Consider the following 12,455-nt stretch of genomic DNA (forward strand, 5'->3'; position numbering starts at 1 on the left):
CAAAATGTTCCAAAAAATAGAAATGGAAGGAAAGCTTCCAAACTCATTCTGTGAAGCCAGCATTACCTTGATTCCAAAACCAGACAAAGACTCCACTAAAAAGGAGAATTACAGGCCAATATACCTGATGAACCTAGATGCAAAAATCCTCAATAAGATACTAGCAAATCGAAGTCAACAATACATTAAAAGCATTATTCACCATGATCAAGTGGGATTCATTCCTGGGCTGCAGGGCTGTTTCAGTATCAATGTGTTACACCACAAATCAATCAATGTGATACACCACATTAATAGAGGAAAGGATAAGAACCATATGATACTGTCAATAGATGCAAAAAAAGCATTGGACAAAGTACAGCATCCTTTCTTGATAAAAACCCTCAAGAAAGTCGGAATGGAAGAAACATATCTTAACATCATAAAAGCCATATATGAAAGGCCCATAGGTAATATAATCTACAATGGGGAAAAACTGAGAGCTTTCCCCCTAAGATCAGGAACATGACAGAGATGTCCATTCTCACCACTATTGTTCAACATAGTGTTGGAAGCCCTAGCCTCAGCAGTCAGACAACAAAACAAAATTAAATGCATCCAAATTGGCAAAGAAGAAGTCAAACTTTCACTCTTTGCAGATGACATGATATTCTACATGGAAGACCCAAAAGACTCCACCAAAAAACTGCTAGAGCTGATACATGAATTCAGTAAAGCCACAGGATATAAAATCAATGTACAGAAATTGGTTGCATTTCTATACACCAATAATGAAGCAACAGAAAGAGATATCAAGGAATTGGTCCCATTTACACCAAAAACCATAAGATACTTAGGAATAAACCTAACCAAAGAGGTAAGATATCTGTACACTGAAAACTATAGAAAGCTTATGAAACAAATTGAAAAAGACACAAAGAAATGGGAAAACATTCCATGCTCATGGATTGGAAGAACAAATATTGTTAAAATATTGATACTACTGAAAGCAATCTACACATTCAATGCAAACCTTATCAAAATAACACAGCATTCTTCACAGAGCTAGAACAAACAATTCTAAAATTTGTATGGTACCACAAAAGAACCTGAATAGCCAAAGTAATGTTGAAAAAGAAAACCACAGCTGGAGGTATCACAATCCTGGACTTTAACCTGTATTACAAACTTGTAATCATCAAGACAGTATGGTACTGACACAAAAACAGACACATAGATCAGTGGAACAGAATAGAGAACATAGAAATGGACCCACTAATATATGGCCAACTAATCTTTGACAAAGCAGTAAAGAGCATCCAATGGGAAAAAGACAGTCTCTTTAGCAAATGGTGATGGGAGAACTGGATAGCAACATGCAGAAGAATGAACCTGGACCACTTTCTTACACCATACACAAAAATAAACTCAAAATGGGTAAAAGACCTAAATTTGAGACAGAAAACCATCAAAATCCTACAGGAGAAAACAGGCAGCAACCTCTCTGACCTAGGCCACAACAACTTCATACTTGACATGTCTCCACAGGCAAGGGAAATAAAAGCAAAAATGAATTATTTGGACCTCCTTAAGATAAAAAGCTTCTACACAGCAAGGGAGACAATTAACAAAACTAAAAGGCAACCAATAGAATGGGAGAATATATTTGCAAATGACATATCAGATAAAGGGTTAGTGTCCCAAATATATGAAGAACTTATCAAACTCAACACCCCAAAACCAAATAATCCAGTGAAGAAATGGGCAGAAGACATGAATAGACATTTCTCCAAAGAAGATATCCAGACGGCAAACAGACACATGAAAAGATGTTCAACATCACTCGTCATCAGGGAATTACAAATCAAAACCACAACGAGATACCACCTCACACCTGTCAGAATGGCTAAAATTAACAACTCAGGCAACAACAGATGTTGGCAAGGTAGTGGAGAAAGAGGAACTCTTTTGCTCTGCTGGTGGGAATGCAAAGTGGTGTAGGCACTCTGGAAAACAGTATGGGGGCTCCTCAAAAAATTAAAAATAGAATTACCTAATGACCCAGCAATTGCACTACTAGGAATTTAACCAAAGGATACAAAAATGCTGAATCGAAGGGGCACATGCACCCCAATGTTTATAGCAGTGCTATCAACAATAGCCAAAGTATGGAAAGAGCCCAAATGTCCATTGATGGATGAATGGATAAAGAAGATATAGTATGTATACACAATAGAATAATGCTGGGCAATGAAAAAGAATGAAATCTTGCCATTTGCAACAATGTGGGTGAAACTGGAGGATATTATGCTAAACGAAATAAGTCAGTCAGAGAAAGATATCATATGATTTCACTCATGTATGGAATTTGAGAAACTCAACAGATGAACATAGGGGAAAGGAAAGAAAAATAAGATAAAAACAGAGAGGAAGGCAAAGCATAGAGAGTCTTAAATACAGAGGACAAACTGAGGGTTGCTGGAGAGGGGTTGGAGGGTTGGGTTAAATGGGTGATGGGCATTAAGGAGGGTACTTTTCAGGATGAGCAATGGGTGTCATATGTAAGAGATGAATCACTGGGTTCTACTTCTGAAGCCAAGAATATACTGTATGTTAAATAACTTGAAAATAAATTAATAAAAATTTAAAAAAATAAAAAAATGAAGTACGGATGCTAAAATTTTAACTACTAGTAGAATATAAACATAATGAATAACTTCCAAATTAATAGAGGAAACAAGAAAAAATGTAACAGAAGAAAAAGAAAATAAAAAACACAAGAAAAAGGTTAAATACAAGCACAAAACAAATGGTAGCTATAAGTCTAAATATTGCACATTATAATAAGTGGATACAATTTACCTATTAAGAAAAGACAGAGACTCTGAAATTGGATTTTAAAATTCTAGCTACATGCTATTTAAATAAACATTTCAAAAACAGAATGACACCCAGATATTAAGGGATGGGAAAAGTTATAATAGGCAAATACTAACAACAAGAAGAGTTGACATAATAGCATTTAAGCAGATAAATATTTAATAGAAAAACATTTGCCAAGAAATAGCCTCTTTTAAAAAAATGTTTATTTTTGAGAGAGAGCACACGTGAGCATGTGAGTGGGGGAGGGGCAGAGAGAGAGGGAGACAGAGAATCTGTCAGTGCAGAGCCCGACGTGGGGCTCAAACTCATGAACTATGAGATCATGACCTGAGCTGAAGTTGGAGGCTTAACCAAGTGAGCCACCCAGGTGCCCCAAGAAACAGGCTCTTAACTATTGAGAACAAACTGATGGTTACCAGAGGGGAGGTGGGTGGGGGGTAGGTGAAATCGGTAATGTAATACAGATCAAGGACTGCACTTGTCATAATGAGCACAGTGATGTATGGTGATGTATGGAATTGTTGAATCACTGTATTGTACACCTAAAACTAATATAGTACTGTATGTTTTTTTTTAATATATGAAATTTATTGTCAAATTGGTTTCCATACAACACCCAGTGCTCATCCCAAAAGGTGCCCTCCTCAATACCCATCACCCACCCTCCCCTCCCTCCCACACCCCATCAACCCTCAATAGTACTGTATGTTAACTATACTGGAATTAAATTTTTAAAAAATGCTTGCAATGCAAAAACAAAACAAAACAAAACAAAAGACAGCCAGCTTGCTAGGAGATTGTGCTAGTCACTTCTTTCTCAACATTATCCCATTCTCATCTCTAATAAAGAACTTTGATGCTTCATGAAAAAAATAAATAAAAAATTTCACTGAGACTAGAAAAGTCCCACCTCAGCCCCCAGAAGCTTGAAAACAGTAAAAGACTTTTTAGAAATATTACTTATGTTGACTCTTGTGAAAATAAATAAAAGAAATATCATTAAACCTGGAGTTGGGAAGCCCTAAAGAGCAATCTCTCACACACTACCATCCCTCCATAAGAAACCATAGCTTGCATTCCCCAACAGGAAGAAACTTACTTTATATACCCCAGCAGGAGGAAGAATTTCTTCCTGCCCATCCACAGCCCAACCAGTGAGAAACCACCACACTCATCCAATGAGAAGCCATAACAGCCCCTTCTAGCTTCCTCCTTTTGCCTATAAAAGCAAGCCTCTCCTCTGTTCTGGACTTGCCTATGCTTTGCCATAAGTTTGCTTGTCCCCATTTGCAATTCTCTGCTATTCCTGAAGCTTATTTTGCTTTTAAAAAGCTGACACTTTTTTTTTTTGTATTTTTTTTAAGGTCAACAGTCTTTAAAATTAGCCTTCATATCTATCTAGCAAGTCTTTTTTAATTGGGTAGAAACTGATTTTCATTCGTGGAGTGAAAATACAGATTTATTATCTTATACTTTTTGTTCCACCAGAATAAAAAAGGGTGCATAAATATAAAGTAGAAAAGCAAGGAAGCAAATAACATGATCAGATTTATATTTTATAGCCATCTCTATTGCTGCTACTAAAGGATTACAGAGGGCAGGGAGATAACCTAAACTCTCAGTTGAAAAATACAGACTACAGGGGCACCTGGGTGGCTCAATTGGCTGAGTGTCCGACTTCAGCTCAGGTCATGGTCTCACAGTTCATGAGTTCAAGCCCCTTGTCAGCTCTGTGCTGACAGCTCAGAGCCTGGAGCCTGCTTTGGATTCTATGTCTCCCGCTCTCTCTGAACCAACCCCGCTTGTGCTCTCTCTCTCTCTCTAAAATAAATAATACACATTAAAAAAAATTAAAAGTAAAATAAAAATACAGACTACAAAATGATATATATGCAGTTAGCCCTTCACCAACACAAGTTTGAACTGTGTGGGTCCACTTATATGTGGACTTTTTTTCAAAACAGTACAGGACTGTAAATGTATTTTCTCTTATGATTGTCTGTTTTTTTAATGTTTATTTATTTATTTTTGAGAGAGAGAGGAGGGGTGGAGAGAGAGGCAGAGAGAGAATCCCAAACAGCCTCCACACTGTCAGTGCAGAGGTGGACGTGGGGTTTGAACTCATGAACAGTGAGATAAAGACCCTGAGCCAAAATCAAGAGTCAGACGCTTAACTGACTGAGCCACCCAGGCTCCCCTCTTAGGATTTTTTTTTAAATTTTAATGTTTATTTATTTTTGAGAGAGAGAGAGAAAGAGAGAAGCCGATGTGGAGTTTGAACTCAGGAACTGAGAGATCATGACCTGAGCCAAAGTCGGACCCTTAGCCGACTGAGCCACCCAGGCGCCCCTATTTTGTTAAGTTTATTTATTTATTTTGAGAGAGACAGAGCGCGAGTGGGGAAGGGGCAGAGAGGGAGAGAGAGAATCCCAATCAGGCTCCAGGCTGCCAGCGAAGAGCCTGATGTGGGGCTTGAGCTCACGAAACTGCGAGATCATGACCTGAGCCAAAACCAGGAGTCAGACGCTTAACTGACTGAGCCACCCAGGCACACCATGATTTTCTTTTCTTTTTTTAAAAAAAAGAAAATTTTTTTAAATGTTTACTTATTTTTTGGGAGAGACAGAGACATAATGCGAGTGGGTTAGGGGTAGAGAGAGAGGGAGACACAGAATCCGAAGCAGGTTCCAGGCTCTGAACTGTCAGCACAGAGCCGACGCGGGGGTCAAACTCACGAGCTGTGAGATCATGACCTGAGCCGAAGTCAGACGCTCAACTGACAGCCACCCAGGCGCCCCCACCATGATTTTCTTAATAACCTTTTCTTTAGCTTTATTGTAAGAATACAGTATGCAATACATATATAAAATATGGGTTATTGTTAAAGCTTCCAGTCAGTTGTAAGCTATTAGTACTTAGGTTTTTGGAGAGCCAAATGTTATATATGGATTTTTGACTGTGTGTGGCAGGGGGGAAAGGGGGCACATGGGGGCGGAGGGTCAGCATCCCTAAGGCCGCATGTATAGGATTAACTGTCTATCTTCAGCTCTAAAAAAATACTGGAACCAAGCAACTATACTAAAATTAGCAATCATTATATTAGGTAGAATTATTGGTAATTTTAATTTATTCTTCTTGTTTTTCTGGATCTTTCAAAATGATTACAATAAACATAGTATTTTTATAATGAAGAAAATGTTACTTTAAAAAAGTAGGTATTTCTATAAATTTTGTTTACATAGGAATATGAAGGAAATCTGAATATTATAAGATGAAAATTCACTAAATTTTTTAATGGAAATTCAACAGTATTTCAAATGGACTAAATTTTAAATTTGATTGCTTTCAACCTTTAGGACTTTAAAAGCTCACCTAAATATTTAGGGGTGATATTTTCTTCCAGGAGCTTGATCAAAATGCCACTGAAAAGGTCCAGGCAATGTTCACAGCCATTGACGAGCTCTTGTATGAGCAGAAGTTGAGTGTGCATACTAAGAGTCTACAGGAAGAGTGCCAACAATGGACATGCAGCTTTCCTCACCTCAGGTATTAAAGCCCTAGATCTGGCTTGTATTCATGGCTAATACTAAAATTTGAAAAGCAGATATCTAGGGGCGCCTGGATTGCTCAGTTGGCTGTGTCCGATTCTTGATTTCGGCTCAGATCATGATCTCAGGTTGGGGGATCGAGCTCCACGTCAGGATCCACACTGAGCATAGAGTCTCCTTAAGACTTTCTCCCTCTGCCCCTCTTCCTCACTGTCTTCTCTGTCTCTCTAAAATAAAAAAAAAAATTAAAAAATAATTTTAAAAAAGCAGATATCCAAAAAAAGCTTGTATTCTGAAATCTTTATGGACTTGGTTTTAATGAATGTAAATAAGGCCATATGGTATAAAGACTGCACTGAGAGAAAACTGAAGTTGATGGAAGTTTCTTAGAGTGTTCATAACTACCACCATGTTGTCCTAATTGAGAAAAGCAGTTCCTTTACCTGTAGCTGAGATCTATGCATTGTGGCTGTCCAAAGAGCTCTTCTTTGGAGCAAGAGGGTCAGAAAATGTATTTGTTTACACCGTTGTCTACAAGAAAATTCTTACACAAATTTAAAAGCAGACATAAGCTGTTAGGAAGCTTCCCTCACTTACTTCCCTTACTTCCCTTACTTATATAGTAAGTATAGTAACTATAGTAAGTTACTATACTTACTACTTAAAATTTATACCTAAAATTTATATAGCATCATGTTCTTAAGAATATAATTTATAGTTTTCACTAATTTGGCCTGGCTTTCATCCATTTTAGCAGATTTAATGAAGATTATTGTAGAGGATGGAGGGAAAATTACAAATTTTTGCTCAGTTTCCTTGGATTTTTTCAGCAGTGTGAGGCTATAGCTTTATCTTTTCCATCTCTATTCTGTGGAAGAAAGCTATAACCTGTAATAAGATTCTAGATTCACATTTTTCTCTTAAGAATCATTCTTAATCAGTAGCGTACTAAGTATGCACTGGACGTTTTTTTGTTTTTTTTTTTAAATTTTTTTTCAACGTTTTTTATTTATTTTTGGCACAGAGAGAGACAGAGCATGAACGGGGGAGGGGCAGAGAGAGAGGGAGACACAGAATCGGAAACAGGCTCCAGGCTCTGAGCCATCAGCCCAGAGCCTGACGCGGGGCTCGAACTCACGGATCGCGAGATCGTGACCTGGCTGAAGTCGGACGCTTAGCCGACTGCGCCACCCAGGCGCCCCTGCACTGGACTTTTATAGAGAGCCATCATATTTGTTCCAAGAATATCTACATTTTGTATGTATGCCAGGTGAACGTGCTTGATTGTCTCTTTACGTTGTTCATTTTGAAGGATCCTGGGTAGGCAGATAATCACTCCAAGCGAAGGATATGGACTGTATCCTAGATCCCCTTCTGTTGTTTCAGTTTCACATGAGACAACACTTTCTCAAGAAAGAGATTCTACTATGTAAGTATTTCTAATATGTAAGTATTTATGTATCCAAAGTGTTATATTCTGCCAGTTATACTAGGGGATTAAAAAACTTATGTTTTACTTGATGGTATTTAATAAAGCACAGAAAATGCTGTTAAGATTGACCACAGTTTTTATGCATAGAGAATTTTATTATATAATTTTTTTGTTCAAAAAGTAAGTGATTCCCTAGGGTTTAAGGATACTTTTGTTATTCAGATATATCTCTATCTCTATCTCTATCTCTGTCTCTGTCTATGTCTCTATCTCTATGTCTCTATCTCTATCTCTATCTCTATATATTTATAGATACAGGCATTTCCTTCTTGAAATAAAGTGTAGATAGACTGGTTTCAGGAGATTTAGGAGTTTGAGAAACACACTTTAAAGATTTTTTGAAAAAATACTGAAAAAGTAATTTTTCTTAAACATATAATACTAATTACAACTTAATTTCTTTACAGAAGTTAAACTGCTATTAGTTTATTAACTTAAAATGGGTAATTAGTATATTTAAAATAGCTAAATTCTTTTGAACACCTCAAACTCTTTAAACAACAGCAAAACAAACCAAAATAGGATTGTTCCACTCTCTTACATCATACACAAAAATACATTCAAAATGGATGAAAGACCTGTGAGACTTGAAACCATAAAAATCCTAGAGAACACAGGCAGTAACCTCTTTGACATTGGCTGTAGCAACTTCTTTCTAGATATATCTCCTGAGGTAAGGAAAACAAAAGCAAAAATAAACTATTTTATTTCATCAAAATAGAAAGTTTCCGCACAGTGAAGGAAACAAATCAACAAAACTAAAAGGCAACCTATGGAATGGGAGAAATTTGGAAATATTCCCAAATATTTTAAATATTCTTCTTAAATATTTGCACATATTTCCAAAATGTGTTCAAGTCAGATTTTCCCACTGGCCTTGCTGAAAAGTGCCACAGGTTTATTCTTTTTTTTTTCCATTAAAAAATACTTAAGGTACAAAATTATAAAGAATATCACAAAATATACATTGGTTATATTTAATATTTCGTTAAACAGAGCCATTTAAAAAAACTGTACTGCTCAGATTTGACTGGTTTTCTCCAAAGTAAAGATTCTGAACTGAATGAGTCATCATATATTCATTGAATACCTGGGTAGGAAGAGAAATTTAAATATAAATAAGAGAAGATCCCTGCCCTTAAGGCATATGCATTTTGAACTATGATGGAGTTACTGAAATAAGCATATTATCTCCTGAGGTACATGAAAGTTGTAATTATTAATATTCTTAATTTTTTCATCAATTTTTTTATTGAAAGAGACTTAAATATAAAATACTGGTATCAGGTGTACATCATAGTGATTCAGCAATTATATAAATTACAAAATGCTTACCACAATAAGTATAGTGACTATCTGCCACCAAAGTTACTACAATATTATTGATTATATTCCCTATGCCATACTTCTCATTCCTGTGACTTATTTATTTTATAACTGGCAGTCTGTACCTCTTAATACCCTTCACCTATTTTGCCAACCCTCCAATCCCTATTCCCTTTAGCAATCACCAGTTTGTCCTCTGTATTTATGAATCTATTTGTTTTGTTTTGTTTATTCCTTTTTCTTGGTTTTTAGATTCCATGTTTAAGGTAAATCATATGGTATTTGTCTTTTCCTGTCTTATTTCACTTAGCGTTATATGCCCTATGTCCATCCATGTTGTAGCAAATGTCAAGTTCCAACCTTTTTCATGGCTGAGTAATACTCCATTGTATATACATACCACATCTTCTTTATCCATGAATCTATCTGTGGACACTTAAGTTGCTTTCATATCTTAGCTACTGTAAATAATGCTGCAATAAACATAGGGGTGCATGTATCTTTTCAAATTAATGTTTTTATTTTCTTCAGGTGGAATTCAGTGGTGGAATTACTGGGTCATATAGTATTTCTATTTTTAATTTTTGAGGAACCATAGTGGCTGCACCAATTTACATTCCCATCAATAGTGCATGAGGGTTCCCTTTTCTCCATATCCTTTCCCATACTTGTTATTTCTTGTCTTTTTGATACTAGCCATTCTGACTGGTTATTCTTAAATATTTTTAAACTTATCTCATAGCCTTAGCTGTTGCATCTGAAAAGACAGCAAATAGTATTTGATACTGCACAGTACACCTAGGCAGAGTAGGTCTATGGCTAGTGTTTATTCTTTCTGTTCTGAGAAACAATAGGTATTAAGACTATGAATAGTCTGGGGAGATGTCAGCAGGGCAAGGGATTTTGAGCTGAAACTCGTATGACTGAATTGCTGTAGGAACTGTTTATGTTATATACAATTAATAATTGCTTTTTCCTCTCCCAGATTTGGTATTAGGGGAAAGAAGTTACATTTTTCATCTTCTTATGCTCACAAAGCATCTCCCATTGCCAAATCCCCTGGTGTGTATTCTATGGAAAGAGAGGAGGAAGACTGTATAATCTCTGAAGGAATAATAGAGGAATACCTAGCATTCGACCACACTGATATGTGAGTGTTAAGTATTTTAAGCTTTTTACTCCCCCCCTATTTTGTGTATTAATATCTATTTTTTTCTAATGTTTATTTTTGAGAGAGCATGAGTGGGGGCGGGTCAGAGAGAGAGGGAGACACAGAATCGGAAGCAGGCTCCAGGCTCTGAGCTGTCAGCACAGAGACTGACAAAGGTCTCAAACTCACAAGCTGTGAGATCATGACCTGAGCCAAAGTCGGATGCTTAACTGACTGAGCCACCCAGGCACCCCTCTATTTTTTCTAAAGTATACTACTCAGGGACACCTGGTGACTCAGTCCATTGAGTGTCTGACTCTTGATTTTGGCTCAGGTCATGATCCCAGGGTTGTGGGATTGAGCCCTGCATTGGGTTCTGTGTTGAGTGTGGAGCCTGCTTGAGGTTCTCTTTCTCTTTCTCTCTCTCTCTCTCTCTCTCTCTCTCTCTCTCTCTCTCTCCCTCCCTCTGCTCCTCCTCTCCCCCACTCATGCTTGCTCTCTCGCTAAAAATGGATTGAAAAAATAATAAAATCTACTACTCAGAACCGCCCCCCCAAGACAGAAAAAAAACACGACCAAACAAAATATAAAGTACACAACCAATATTACATATAATTAGATTGATGTCATTTGGTTATTTATTTCCTATTACTTCTGAGGTATCTAGAGTTCATGTGCTTAGTTGATATAAATTCCTATTGCTTCCACATACCAGACTCGCTTGTGTATTTTCTTCCTGAATGTGTTATTTGCCTCTTCCTGAGATTAAACGTTTTTAAATGAGTTAATTTCTTTCTTCACATAATTTGATTTTACCTTTTGTAAATCATCACCAGTTAATTCATGGAAATCTGAAACTTTTCAAAGGAGCAGTTGAAGAGGTGTGAACTTTGTTTACGTAAATCCTTTTTGAAAAGGTATACACAGTTTATATAAAACCTTACACTTAGCACAGACTTTACAATTAATAATGCTTGTTTATATCCATTCTTATTGTATTCTGACAATAGTCCTGTGACACAGATATTATTTACCATCTCTATAGGATAGGTGAGAATCAGGGTGGTTAAATGATTTGTCTGAGGTAAAGCTAAGACCTAAAACCTTATTCATCTTACTCTAAATCCAGTGCTCTCTTCACTATCCTATGCTACCCTTCTGAAACATTAACCTCTTAAGCTATTCCTCCAAGCCTTTAAAAGTTCCAGAGCGCAACAAGTGGGAGAGAGGCAAAGAAGGAGGGAGAGAGAGAGAAATCCCAAGCAGGTTCCACACTGTCCACTCAAAGCCTGATGTGGGGCTCAAATTCATGAACCATGAGATCATGACCTGAGACCAAGTCGGACGCTTAACCAACTGAGCCACCCAGACGCCCCAAAAGAAAATGGATTTTAAATAAAGGAAATAAAATTCAATCTCATTCACAATTAGCAGTGCAAATTAAAACTATAACAAGATACTATTTTATCTGTCAGACTGGCAGAGAAAACAAAGAAGTTTGATAATTCCTTGAATGGAAAAAAGGCACATTTTTTCAACACTGAAGATTATCTCTCTTTAGAGGAAAGTGGGCAATATCTTTCCATTTTAAATGTATATACCATTTCACTCAATAATTCTATTTATAGGAATTTATCCTACAGATATAATACCCATGTAGCCAAAGAACTACATACAAGAATATTAAATGTCCTACTGACTATAAGAACAAAAGCCTGGTTGATCAATAACTGGATAGTTAGATATACTATGGTACATCCAGTAGAATTCTCTGCAGCTATTTTTTCAGAGGCGTATTCATATGTATTAATAGAGATGGAGGGCCAGATACATTTTTAAATAAAAGGCCACAATGCAGTGCAGTATATAACGTAACTATTTCCCTGGACCAATGTATGATGTTTGCTTCTGGGAATGGTGCCTGGGAGACAGAAATGTAAACTTATTTTTCACTACATAAATACATTTCCTTCTGTAGAATGTGAATTTTTTTTCATCATATGAAAGTGTTATCTCCTATAAAAAGAAATATAAATTTAAATACAATTAATACTAAATCAGCCTTCTCCCCAACTTA

General features: G+C 36.5%; 1 protein-coding gene across 7 annotated transcripts in view; it reads left to right on the forward strand.

Annotated features, from left to right (window-relative positions):
• FAM149B1 (family with sequence similarity 149 member B1) overlaps positions 1 to 12,455 on the forward strand; it is an 86,488-nt gene that overhangs the window by 27,709 nt on the left and 46,324 nt on the right. For all 7 annotated transcript variants that reach the window (XM_019444512.2, XM_019444514.2, XM_019444515.2 and 4 more), the window contains exons 4-6: positions 6,266 to 6,408; positions 7,723 to 7,839; positions 10,214 to 10,378. In XM_019444512.2, coding sequence (XP_019300057.1) covers positions 6,266 to 6,408; positions 7,723 to 7,839; positions 10,214 to 10,378 — 425 coding nt within the window. The remainder of the gene's footprint in view (positions 1 to 6,265; positions 6,409 to 7,722; positions 7,840 to 10,213; positions 10,379 to 12,455) is intronic.

This window comes from Panthera pardus, unplaced genomic scaffold (assembly GCF_024362965.1).
Source record: "Panthera pardus isolate Hobbes unplaced genomic scaffold, ASM2436296v1 HiC_scaffold_22, whole genome shotgun sequence".
NCBI lineage: Eukaryota > Metazoa > Chordata > Mammalia > Carnivora > Felidae > Panthera > Panthera pardus.